At 47.2% G+C, this 11,740-nt stretch overlaps 1 protein-coding gene across 1 annotated transcript in view; it reads right to left on the bottom strand.

The window, feature by feature from the left end:
* Positions 1–1,895: 1,895 nt before the first annotated feature.
* ACER2 (alkaline ceramidase 2) overlaps positions 1,896–11,740 on the bottom strand; it is a 64,472-nt gene continuing 54,627 nt past the window's right edge. The window contains 4 exon segments of the mRNA XM_084776503.1: positions 1,896–2,101; positions 2,103–2,327; positions 2,329–2,568; positions 2,570–2,900. Coding sequence (XP_084632629.1) covers positions 2,026–2,101; positions 2,103–2,327; positions 2,329–2,568; positions 2,570–2,900 — 872 coding nt within the window. The 3' untranslated portion in view covers positions 1,896–2,025.

Below are 11,740 nucleotides of genomic sequence, written 5' to 3'. Positions count from 1 at the left end.
CAGAGGCCTTGCTTTTGGGCAGGGGTGGAGGGTTGGGGGGCTATTATGCCACCTTCCCTCAAATACTTCCACATATGTCCAAAAGCCCACTCACTACTGTTAGTATCCAGGCAGCCTGCTAGCCACCCCTAGGGGCCTTCAACCTCAGATGTCATCACCGGCCGCTGCTGCCAGCCGGTGCTTGGGATATAAGAGCCTGCCCTCTCTTGGTTTCTCTCCCTCTGTCTCTCTGTCTCTCTCTGTCTCTGTCTCTCTGTCTGTCTGTGTCTCTGTCTCTGTCTGTCTCTCTCTCCCTCTCTCTCTCTCTCTCTCTCTCTCTCTCTCTCTCTCTCTCTCTCTCCCCCCCAATACATCAGATTAGTCACTGATCTTTTCTTAAATGGAGATGCTGACCGAGTTTTTACTGAGTGTAAGGAAGCACAATCTATCCGCAGAGTCGGTTACTCAGGTTTGAAGAAGCCTGCCTTTGTGAACATCTGCAGCCAGCAGAAGCCAAGGATGCCGGCTATGATGTGCCCCGTGTCACCCACTAATGGACTGAACGAAGCCATAGAGGCAAATGGGACCAATTCAACAGGTCATCACTTATTCTCTTGATGGACTTAGGGACGCTCTGTCTTATTTCTTCTAATGCTAAAAGAACAGAATCAAACAGATCCACCACTGACTTGACAGACAGCAGTGGACTTAGCAGGGATAACAGCCTTACAGATAAGCACAAAGGACAGCAGTGTGTGTCATCTGGTTAGTACAACTGACACTTGTCACTTAGCCACTGGTCCCACTTAATGGAAAATCCAAGAGGTGTGTGAGAGATCCAGAGTAAGGGAAAGAGCTCCAATTAAAGGGATGATGGCACGTAACAGTCTCTTATCTGCAGACAAGTCCCCTCATGCATTCTGCTCCATGCTTGCCTTTTAATTGCCTACAGTTCAGAGCCAAAGATATGGGCAGCGGGCCCAGGCCTCACCACAGGCCCAGAAATGATGGAGCAGAGTGGCAATGGACTCTGACAGAATCCGCAAGCTCATAGCAGCTAGAACTGGGGAGCCCTTTGGCACATTCTCAAAGCCAGCAGGAAGTGGGTAGAGAGGATGATGAGAGTGGGAGTGGAAAATGATGGCAAGCTCCGCCCACAGGCACCAAGAACTGGAAGGCTGGAACCCATGCAATGTAAGATGATGACGGGAGGACAGTAGAGGGAGGAGAGGTTAGAGACGCAGTGATTAGGAACGGATACTCCTCTTGCAGAGGACCTAAGTCCAGTTTCCAGCATTCATGTCAGGTGGCCCACCACTGCCTGTAACTCCAGCACCAGGGTGCATGCAGCATGAAGTCCCTCCACCAGAGAGAAATCCCTGGCACTGCTCTGTCTGCCCACTGGCTTTCTCCTGAAGAATCAGCTCTAGGTCCCCCGACTCCAGAGCAGTGTCAGAAGGGGACACTCAGCCAAAAGAAAACCAACCCATATGCCCTTCAGCAATGAGTGGATAAAGATGTGGATACAGTTATGCAATGGAATAGTACTTGGCCATGAAAAAGGATTGAAGCATGACATTTGCAACAACATGGATACAACTGGAGAAGATTATGTTGAGTGGAACAAAGTAAACATGGGAGGAGTCACAGGTTCTCAATCATGTACAGAAATGAAACAGTAGACCCTGAGACGGGGAAGGCAAAGTGGAACAGAAAGAAATTAAGAGTGATTTTTAGGGACAGGCAGGTGGCTGCCATAAGTGAAAACAGGAAGCAGGGGTAGGTGTTAGCATACCTGCCTCTAGGTTGCTTGGAAACCTCTGACATCATCACAGCCTGCAGGCAGGGAATTTTCCTTCCCCGTCACCATTTAATCTGGACATTTTACTGCTCTTGCTGTTCCCCCCCCCCCCCTTCTTCTGCATGGTAGCCAAGAAATGCTCCCAATAAACCTACGTTTATATACTTTAACTTGTCTTGCATGAAAACCAGTACAATGCCCTCATTTTTCCCCTTGGAGTTTCAGTCTTTAATCTCAGCAGGTCCTCACACATATGAACCATGCTCCTGGCCTCTCAGGTCTACACTCTGCACACGCTTCTCAAACTTGGCAATCTTCTCCTGTGCCTACTTTGCCATCCTCCACCACACACTGGATCTGCAGCTTCCACATACCATACCCAACAGGCACGAGCTTGGAGTGCCCCCAAACCAGCCCCTGCAATTGGAGGGAATGCACACAAGTCTCTAGCTGAGCCACGTCTGTCTCATCGTCCCAAGGTTTGACATCCAAGAGGATGGAGGATCTTGCCACCAACGAGGCCTTCTTGGCCTTCTTCTCTGCATACTTCCCGAATGTCTCTCCTCTCCTTGTCTTCCTCTCCCTCATCACTGCCGAAAAGGTCAATGCCATTATCCTCATCAGCCTCCGCTGGTGTGGCTGCCTTCTTGGTTGGGGGCTCCACTTGACACACAGGAGACACGTGTTGGGTCTGTGGGGCTGTGACTTGGTGAGTAGGTGAATTCTTCTCCAGTGTGCCCAGCTGGGCCTCCAACTTGGAAATGGAGCAGATCTCACACCGCTCCTCAAAGGTTCTGGTTCTCCACTTCCAGGCTGGCAATCAGTACAATGAGCTCACTGTCATCTCCACCAGGTCGACTGGAGGCCCCAGGGCCTGAGCTTCCAGCCAAGCATTTCTGGATGTTCTCTCTGGCTTTTGCAACATTACAGAGGATCACGCTGGCACCATTATCCTGGTGGGAGCCTGAGGTCACAGGCCTGTTCACCTGCTCATAGAATCGCCTTTCTGCATCATCATATTTACGCTTGTCAAACCAGATCTTCTCATGCTCTAGAAAGTTTGTAGCCATTTTCCTGACTCCAGCCAAGGATGCAGCAATTGAAACCTGGGCCGTTTTTTCTAGTTATAGGAGAAGGAAAGAATGTTAGCATAACTACCTCTAGGTTGCTTAGCAACCTCTGACATCATCGCAGCCTGCCACCAGGTGTGTGCCCGTGTGTGTGTGTGTGTGTGTGTGTGTGTGTGTGTGTGTGTGTCCCTCTCTCTGTTTCTCTCTGTGTCTCTTTCCATCTCTATCTCTCTTCCTTTCTCTCTTCTGTTTCTCTCTGTATCTCTGTCTCTCTCTGTGTGTCTCTCTCCCTCTCTCTGTCTCTCCTCTCTGTCTCCTTCTGTCTCTCAGTCTCTGTCTCTCTGTCTCTGTCTCTCTCTGCCCCCCCTCTCTTCCTCCTCCCCCGGCGCTCCTTCCCCTCTTTCCTCTCTCCCATATCCTTTTCTACAACAAATCTCATACCATACATGTTGTGTTGCACATATTTCATATTTAACAGTAGGCTGGTAGATGGGCATGATCTATGTGCAAAGCATTCACGTATCAGAGTGGATCACACTCATCTGTGCAGTTTATGAGCATCAGATGCACATTTCATTCTCACCTGGTGCTGCCTCATCACACACACACACACACACATACACACACACACACACACACACACACACACACACACACACACGGATGGACGACCTTGGCTAGACTGGGTGCTGTACCCTTTTGCATTTCAGGAGAAAAGCAGTAAGGCTAAGCCATTGAAAGATTCGGGTTGGAGTCACATCTCTGCCACTTTAGAAAATACACCACTGCACTATCTTTATAAAAATAAGGTGTTTGACTAGGTGGTCTCAGATTTTCTTTGTTGTTCCAAAGCTCTACAGTCTGTCAGAATATTCAAACATAGCCCTATGTGCCTGACATTGGTCCACTTCATGTCAATTAGATGTTCTGAAAGGACCACGGCAGTGAGCTACTGTTGTTAAATATCAGGTTTTCCGGTAAGTGGAGTCATGTGAGAAACCTCATTTGCTTAAGAATCACCTCTTTCCAGCTGGTAAAATGAAGTGTCAGGGTTCTTATCTTTACTTTTTTACTTTTCAGTTTGGTATGGGGAGCACATGCACCCCATAATGGCCTCACTCAGCCTCATTCATATGTAACCTCTAGGATCACAGGTGTGTGTCACCATGCCCAGCACTGGGGCTCAAACCCAGGGCTACATGCATGCTTGCATGTATTCTACAAGCTGAGCTCTATCCCCAAACTCCCTGATCTTTTGTGTGTGTGTGTGTGTGTGTGTGTGTGTGTGTGTGTGTGTGTCAAGCCTTGTCTTTGAAACCAAAACCTTCTCTAATATGAGGCATTGGTCCTCAGAGTATGGTCCTAACCACCTCTTAAAAAAACTTGTAGGAGAATTAGCAACATGGGATGCAAGGCTGGATAAAATAATACCGTGCAAATCAACAGGGTGTGGCATATCCGATGTACAGCAGGCCTCTTCTACAACTGAGGCTGCATCTTCTCCAGAAGCTTCTTCGGGGACTCCAGCTCTGCCAATAGTACGAAGCCTCAGCCTCTCTTCATGGCCCCTTCAGTTCCAGGATTTCCACCACACCTGATGCTGCACCTCTCCTGGCCTCTCTTCAAGGAGACTAAAACCCTTGCCACATAGTGCCAAGCCTCAGCAGTGCTCCATGATTATTCCATGCTTTCAAAACTAATACCATGGTAGGAGACTTTTATTACCCATTACTAGGTTCAGCTGCCAACCTCACTCGCAGCCCTAGCCCTGTGCTGGACCACAGCTTCTGTGTGCTGACACTGAAGAAACAATTCCCAGAAGATATGAATTTCAATTATGCTGGTCTTTTATTAATTGTGCTGACTTTCAGCTTCATCTAAGCAGTATTTATTTTCCCCATAGAGCAATGGTTTCATTCAGTTCCAAAGATTCTTAATTTGAAAATATTAGACACACACACACACACACACACACACACACACACACACACACAATGGTACCAATAAAGTTTTTAAGGGACTTCACAAGTCAGTCCTCCACCATCTACGCTGCTCATGTGATCAGCTTCCACACTCCCACAGTAAGGTCTGAGCACCCAATAGAGTTTTTTATCCCAAAGTTCCAAGCACTTCTACAGTACGCCCCACCCCCCCCCCAAAAAAAACCAACATGGTCGGGTCTATCACAACAACAACCTTCTCTCTGATACCAATTTCTGCCCCAGTTTACTTTTTGTTGCTGTGGGAAAACACTGACAAAAAGCAACTTCGGGGAGGGAAGGGCTTGTTTCCGTTTCCGTTACACAGTCTACCATCAGGAAAAGCCACGGCAGGAAACTGGAGGCAGGAACTGAAGCAGAGACCTAGCAGAAACACTGCTCACTGCCCTGCTCCTCGGGCTCCGTTCACCTACTTTTCATCTACAACCCAGGGCTACCTGCCCAAGTTACGGAACTTTCTGACCAAAAGCAACTTAAGGGGAAGAAGGCTTATTTCATCTTTAATTTGTAGTCCGTTGTTGGACCCCATGGTCGAATCTGTCAGCCCTCTGAGGCCTTGAGGACAGAACTGAGCCTGGACCGAGTATCAGTAACAGTCTCTGGTAAATACTTCTGCATAGGAATGACTCAGCATGGTCCATCCGGGCACATCGTGGTGCGAACCCTGCCTGCCAACAGCCACGCAACACAAACCAATTGGTCCCATAATATCAGGCCACTTGACCTCCTGGGAGATGTCATATCTCCTGACACCTTATGCCCTGCCCACTCCCTATACTCTATATAAGAAAAACCTGCCATAATAAAACTGAGATCTTGCTCCTATGAGACTCCCTACTCAATGTATTTTTTTTCTCCAGGTGTCGTAGGAGGAGGCTGGGTCGCCAACACTCACCATTCCGCTCAGCCCCCCAGGGAGAGGAAACAGTGGTCCGGTCCGAGTCCCCTCCCGTTCCAGCCCTACCTGCCAGCGTAAAAGACTCAGCAGTCCATCCTTGTGGAAAGTCAGGGAAGGAACTCAAAGTAAAACCCTGAAGACAGACATGTTGGTGTTCCACACAGCATTCTTTATCTCTGACCCAGGAACTTACTCACAAACAAGGAAGAACAGCAGAAACCACAGAGGAAGGAATGCTGATTCCTGGATCATGCCAGTTCATGCTCTGTTGGCTTCTTATGTCACTCAGGACCGCTTGCCCAGGGAATGGTACCACCCACGGTGGGCTGAGCCTTCCTACATCAATTAATAAGCAACAACATGCCCTGTAGACATGCTCATATGCCTATTTGATCTGGACAAGCTTTCAATTGAGACTCCCTTCTTAGGTGACTCTAGGTTCTGTCAAGTTGACAGTTAAAGCTAACTGGGACAAGTGTCAAGCACTTTATTTTTTTAATATATTTTATTAATTTATTTATATTACATCTCAATTGTTATCCCATCCCTTGTATCCTCCCATTCCTCCCTCCCTCCCTTTTTCCCCTTACTCCCCTCCCCTGTGACTGTGATTGAGGGGGACCTCCTCCCCCTGCATATGCTCATAGGGTATCAAGTCTCTTCTTGGTAGCCTGCTATCCTTCCTCTGAGTGTCAGCAGGCCCTCCATCCAGGGGACGTGATCAAATATGGGGCATCAGAGTTTGTGTGAAAGTCAGACCCCACTCTCCACTCAACTGTGGAGAATGCCCTGTCCACTGGCTAGATCTGGGTAGGGGTTCAAAGTTAACTGGATATATTGTCCTTGGCTAGTGCCATAGTTTGAGTAGGACCCCTGGGCCCAGATCTGCCTATCATAATGTTCTTCTTGTAGGTTTCTAGGACCCTCTGAAGCCTTCTATTTCCCCATTCTCCCATGCTTCTCTCACCTAGAGTCCCAATAAGATGTCCTCCCCTCTGTCCCATTTTCCTGGTAAGTGAAGACTTATATGGGACATACCCCTTGGGCTAGTGTCCAGATATAAGTGAATATATATCGTTTGACTCTTTCTGCTTCTGGGTTAACTCACTCATTATGACCATTTCTAGCTCAATCCATTTGTCCACAAATTTTGAGAATTCCTTGTTTTTAATAGCTGAGTAGTATTCCATAGTGTAAATGTACCACAGTTTCTTTATCTATCCCTATCCCTCTTCTACTGAGGGACACTTAGGCTGTTTCCAGGTTCTGGCTATTATGAATAAGGCTGCTATGAACATGGTTGAGCAAATGTTCTTGTTGTGTGGTGGAGCATCTTCTGGGTATATTCCAAGGAGTGGAATACCTGGGTCTTGAGGAAGCCCTATTCCCAGTTTTCTGAGATAGCACCAGATAGATTTCCAAAATGTCTGTACTAGTTTGCATTCCCATCAGCAATGAAGGTATGTTCCTTTCTCTCCACATCCTCGCCAGCATGTGGTGTTTCTCAGCCATTTGATATTCCTCTGTTGAGAATTCTCTGTTTAGTTTTGAGCCCCATTTCTCAATTGTGTTATTTGATTTGGTGGTGTTTAATTTCTTGAGTTCTTTATATACTTTGGATATTAGACCTTTGTGTCAAGCAGTTTAATAAATGAACTGTATGTCTCTAGTCTTTAACTCTTCTCTTGAAAGTAATATGAGCTTTTATATTCTGAATTGGAAAAGGACACTTTGGCACAGAGCCTGGCACACAGAGAAGGCTCAGATGCAAAAGGGAATGAATGAACTGGGCTCTTAATAGTCTATTAATTCTAGAAGTTTCTTAGTCAATTTTTGGTTATATTCCCCAAAGCAGCTATCATCCATTGAATGACTATTAGAAGTACTGTCTCACCATCTCATATTTAGCTGAATACTGAGAATATAGGAAAATTAAGATTGATGTGGCTGACTCAGCAATGGGAAGGCAGAGGCTGATGGATTGCTGTAAGTTCAAGGCCAGCCTGGTCTACAAAGTAAGTCCAGGACAGCCAAGGCTGTACAGAGAAACCCTGTTTTGGAAAAAAAGAAAGAAAGAAAGAAAGAAAGAAAGAAAGAAAGAAAGAAAGAAAGAAAGGAAAAGAATGATGGCTCGCCTCCCACACCCAGAAATTTTAATTTAATTAATTGATCTGGGTGCCTTTTATTCCCTTTTTAAAAATAATTTATTTATTTTTATTTTATGTGCATTAGTGTTTAGCCTGCATGTGTGTCTGTGTGAGGGTGTCAGCTCTTGGAGCTACAGACAGTTGTGAGCTGCCAGGTGGGTGCTGGGAATTGAACCCAGGTCCTCTGGAAGAGCAGACAGTGCTTTTACACACTGAGCCATCTCTCCAGCCCCATCTGCCTTTTATTCTTGATACAGGTGGTAACTTGTTTCAGTGAAAGCTCAACTTCACGGTCTCTCCTGATTGGATAATCTCTGCAAAGGGGAAGGGGAGGTTCATGGTTTGTGGGCCCTTGTCTGGCTGCATATATATATATATATATATATATATATATATATATATATATATATTGCAGATACACATATTTCTTTAGGTTTTCATTCATTCACCTTGACTCCGAAGGGAAATTTAACCTGCTTTGACCTTGAAAAAGGCAAAAAGTAGGCTGACTGTGGTACACATGTAATCTCAGCACTTAATCCCAGGCTTAAGGCCCTGTGTTTAAAGCAAAACAAAAAGTGGGGCTATAAATCTACAAGAAAAAGACTGATGCCTGTCCTAGCTGGCTTTTCTAGTCTTTATGACATGGCACCATCACTAAGACAACTTACAGAGGGCAGATCTATTTGCCTTACAGTTCCAGAGTAATAAAAGCTCGTCCAAGCAGGGAAGCATGGCAGCAGGCATGGCAAGCTGGCGCAGAAGCTGAGTTGTTAACATTCGAACCACAAACAAGAAGCAGAGAGAGAGAACTGGGGGTTATGAGAGGCACTGAACTGTCAAAGCCCACCCCTGGTATTAGACTTTCTCCAGCAAGACCACACCTTCTAATCTCTCCAGATAGCATCACCAACTGGGGACCAAGTGTTCAAATGCCAGAGCCTACGGGGCACATTCTCAATCAAATCACCACAAGGCCCTTTAGAAAAAATGTGCAAAAGATGCGAGACCAGTACAGCTGGGAAAAAGATACCCAAGCACCCACCCCAGACATGCCAGCCTGGGGAGGCAGAAGGAAAGACATTCAATCACTGGCCACGAACATCACTATGATAAATGAACATGTGATGAAAAGATAAGAAAGCTAGATGCAAAGATGGAAGAGAAAGTACAGCCAAGGGGTCCATACACTGTGGAGAAAGATGGAACTGAAGACTCATAGGCAGTGAGGAACAGGCAGCTGTGAAGAGGCCATAGTGAGGTCCTGACCCACACTGCCACCAAGGGCCATGTCTGGGTCTGTGGTCCTGTGGCAGCTGGGGTATGTGTTGATGTCCCAGGCCCATGTCACTACCAAAGGCCATGCACATATTCCTTGTCTGGAATGCTGCCTGAGACATTGTACTGAGCTGTCCCTGCCCCTCACTGGCTACTACGTTGGAGAGATCTGGCCTGGCCCCTCACCTGGGCAACACAATGGAGCTGACCCTGATGACAGGGGAGTGGTAAGCTGGCCCAAAGGGTGTGAGTACAGGAGACATGGCCCTGCCCCTCGTCTGCCATGGGATATTGTAGGAGAAGGAGAGATGCTCCCCCACTGCCCCTCACCACCTTCAGCAGACAGATAAACTGGCCCCAAGGTCATGAGAGTGGGAGAGCTGGCCCCACCCCTCCCCGACTACAGCACTCAGGAGAATAGGTCCTGCACCTCACCTGCACAGCACAGTAGGGGCGGCCCTGGTGGTGAAAGCACAGGTGAGCTGGTCCTGAGGACATGAGAGCAAGATAACTGACCCTGCCCTTTGCTGGCTGCAGCATTGTGTGGGGTAGCTTGGGGCAGTGCTGGAGAGCTTGCCCTGGTGGTATGAGTGCAGGAGAGCTGGCGGGACAACCAACTTAGCCCCTCCCAGGCCAGGAACCAGAGCTTTGAATTGGCCCACCCCAACATCTACCCCATATATGATCTGCCAGAGCTTGTGAAAGGGCTGGTCCTGCAGACTCACAGCTGCAGGATCCCCATGACACAGAGCAACATCAGGATATCCCAGAGGAGACTCCATGCCGATCCAGTGTTGATAGTGTAGCAGAAACCAGAGGCCTCAAACAGATCAGTGACTCATTGCAGTGAACATTTGCAAGTAAAGATGTGACAAAAGAGTGTACTGTGACACATGGGGACATGCTGCAGCTTCCACGTTGAGCTTTGTTGTTTTTCTTTTTTAATTCTATCTTATTTTATTTCCTTTTGGGGAGGAGGGTGGATATGACGGGATGGAGAGATGAGTGGGACAGGGACTCATGATGTGAAATTCACCAAGAATCAGGAAGTTGTTTAAAAGAAAGAAAGAAAAATGTATAAAAGATATGGGCAAGCCTTTCACAGAAGAGGAACTAGAAAGACGAATCAGCTTCTGAGAAAGTTCAGTCTCAGCAGAAGTCAGGAAAATGTAGGCAAAGTCCAGAAAGAAGTGATACTGCCTATCAGGCCCAGAGGCCTCGGTCACAGTGAGACAGGTGAGCCGAGCTTAGCAAGGCTTGGGAAACAGGCACTACCAAGAGCTGCAGATAGTGGAAATTAGCACAGGGGCCCTGTGCAAAGCTGTAAACTCACCAGGAAATCCCATGCTGCTGATGAGAACAGCCCAAAGCCTTGTTCTCCGTGGAAAAGGTGAACCTCACAGCACTTAACATAACCTGGCTAGTGGCTAGCTCTCCACATATGCCTTCCTCGGCTTCTGTTTCATCCTTTTCACAAACTGTAATATTTTTACAGTCAAGACTGAGAAAAACCAAGAATTTTTCTCTATGGCTCAAAAACCCATTTGTTTTCACCAATTCCTGTCTCTGGTAAAGCAGTGAATGGCAGAGCCGTTACTCTGATTACAACATCACTTTTTCATTTAAAAAAAAGTGTGCCAAGCGTGGTGGTGCATGCCTTTAATACCAGCACTCAGGAGGCAGAGGCAGGTGGATCTTTGTGAATTCGAGGCCAGCCTGGTCTACAAAGTGAGTCCAGGTCAGCCAAGGCCATTACACAGAGAAACCCTGTCTTGAAAAATGTTTTTTAAAGTTTTAAAATTATATTTGTGGATAAGATAAAAGATATACATGTCTTATCCTCTGACAGTGTGTCTCAAGTAAATAATGTTGGAAAAGAAACCATTCCACGTGTTGCACAAACAACAAAGTGAAAATAGCCCAGCAAGGCCAGTTTGGTTTTGCAAAAGGAAACACAAGGATCCAAACTGGGCAAGCAAGAATCCAGGGCCGGATGTTCATGTTCACTTAGTTTTTATCCTAATGCAGGATGGTAACTGTGTCCTCTCAACCGTGAAACTTGACCTCCCAGCCTGACACAGCTGGCCAATTCCGTGGGAATGGGAAAGAAGTGACAGAGCCAAGCCCAGGGAAGGAGCAATCGGGCATATGCGCCAGAGTTTCACAAGATCAGGGAGGTGTATGGAGTTCTGGCCCTTGGCAGGCCAGCCATTGTTGATAAGACTGCTTTTTACAGTCTAGAAGACATCTTGCCCTTTTGTGCCAGGAGACAGACATCTCAGGGTGCTCTGAGCGGCGCTGCTCACGGTAACAAAGGTGGCGCTGTCTGCTGCCCTGAGGAATGGAGACACTGCTCTATCTGCCGTTTATTAGGGAGGCTGGGTGACCTGTGATTATGCACATCAGTAAGATGGAGCCCGCAATGATGATGGGGGAAACTAACCATAAAGGGAACACAGTGTGAGATCTGCTTTGTACAAGGTCAAAGCAGGGGGAAGCTATGACTCCACAGAGACATCTTGTGTAGGGAGAGGGGAAGGAGGGGAAGAGATGGAGGGAGGGGGATT

This window comes from Acomys minous (assembly GCF_964271855.1).
Source record: "Acomys minous genome assembly, chromosome: 1".
Taxonomy (NCBI): Eukaryota; Metazoa; Chordata; class Mammalia; order Rodentia; family Muridae; genus Acomys; species Acomys minous.
Note: the sequence above shows the minus strand (reverse complement) of the source record. Positions and strands in the feature narration are given on the sequence as shown.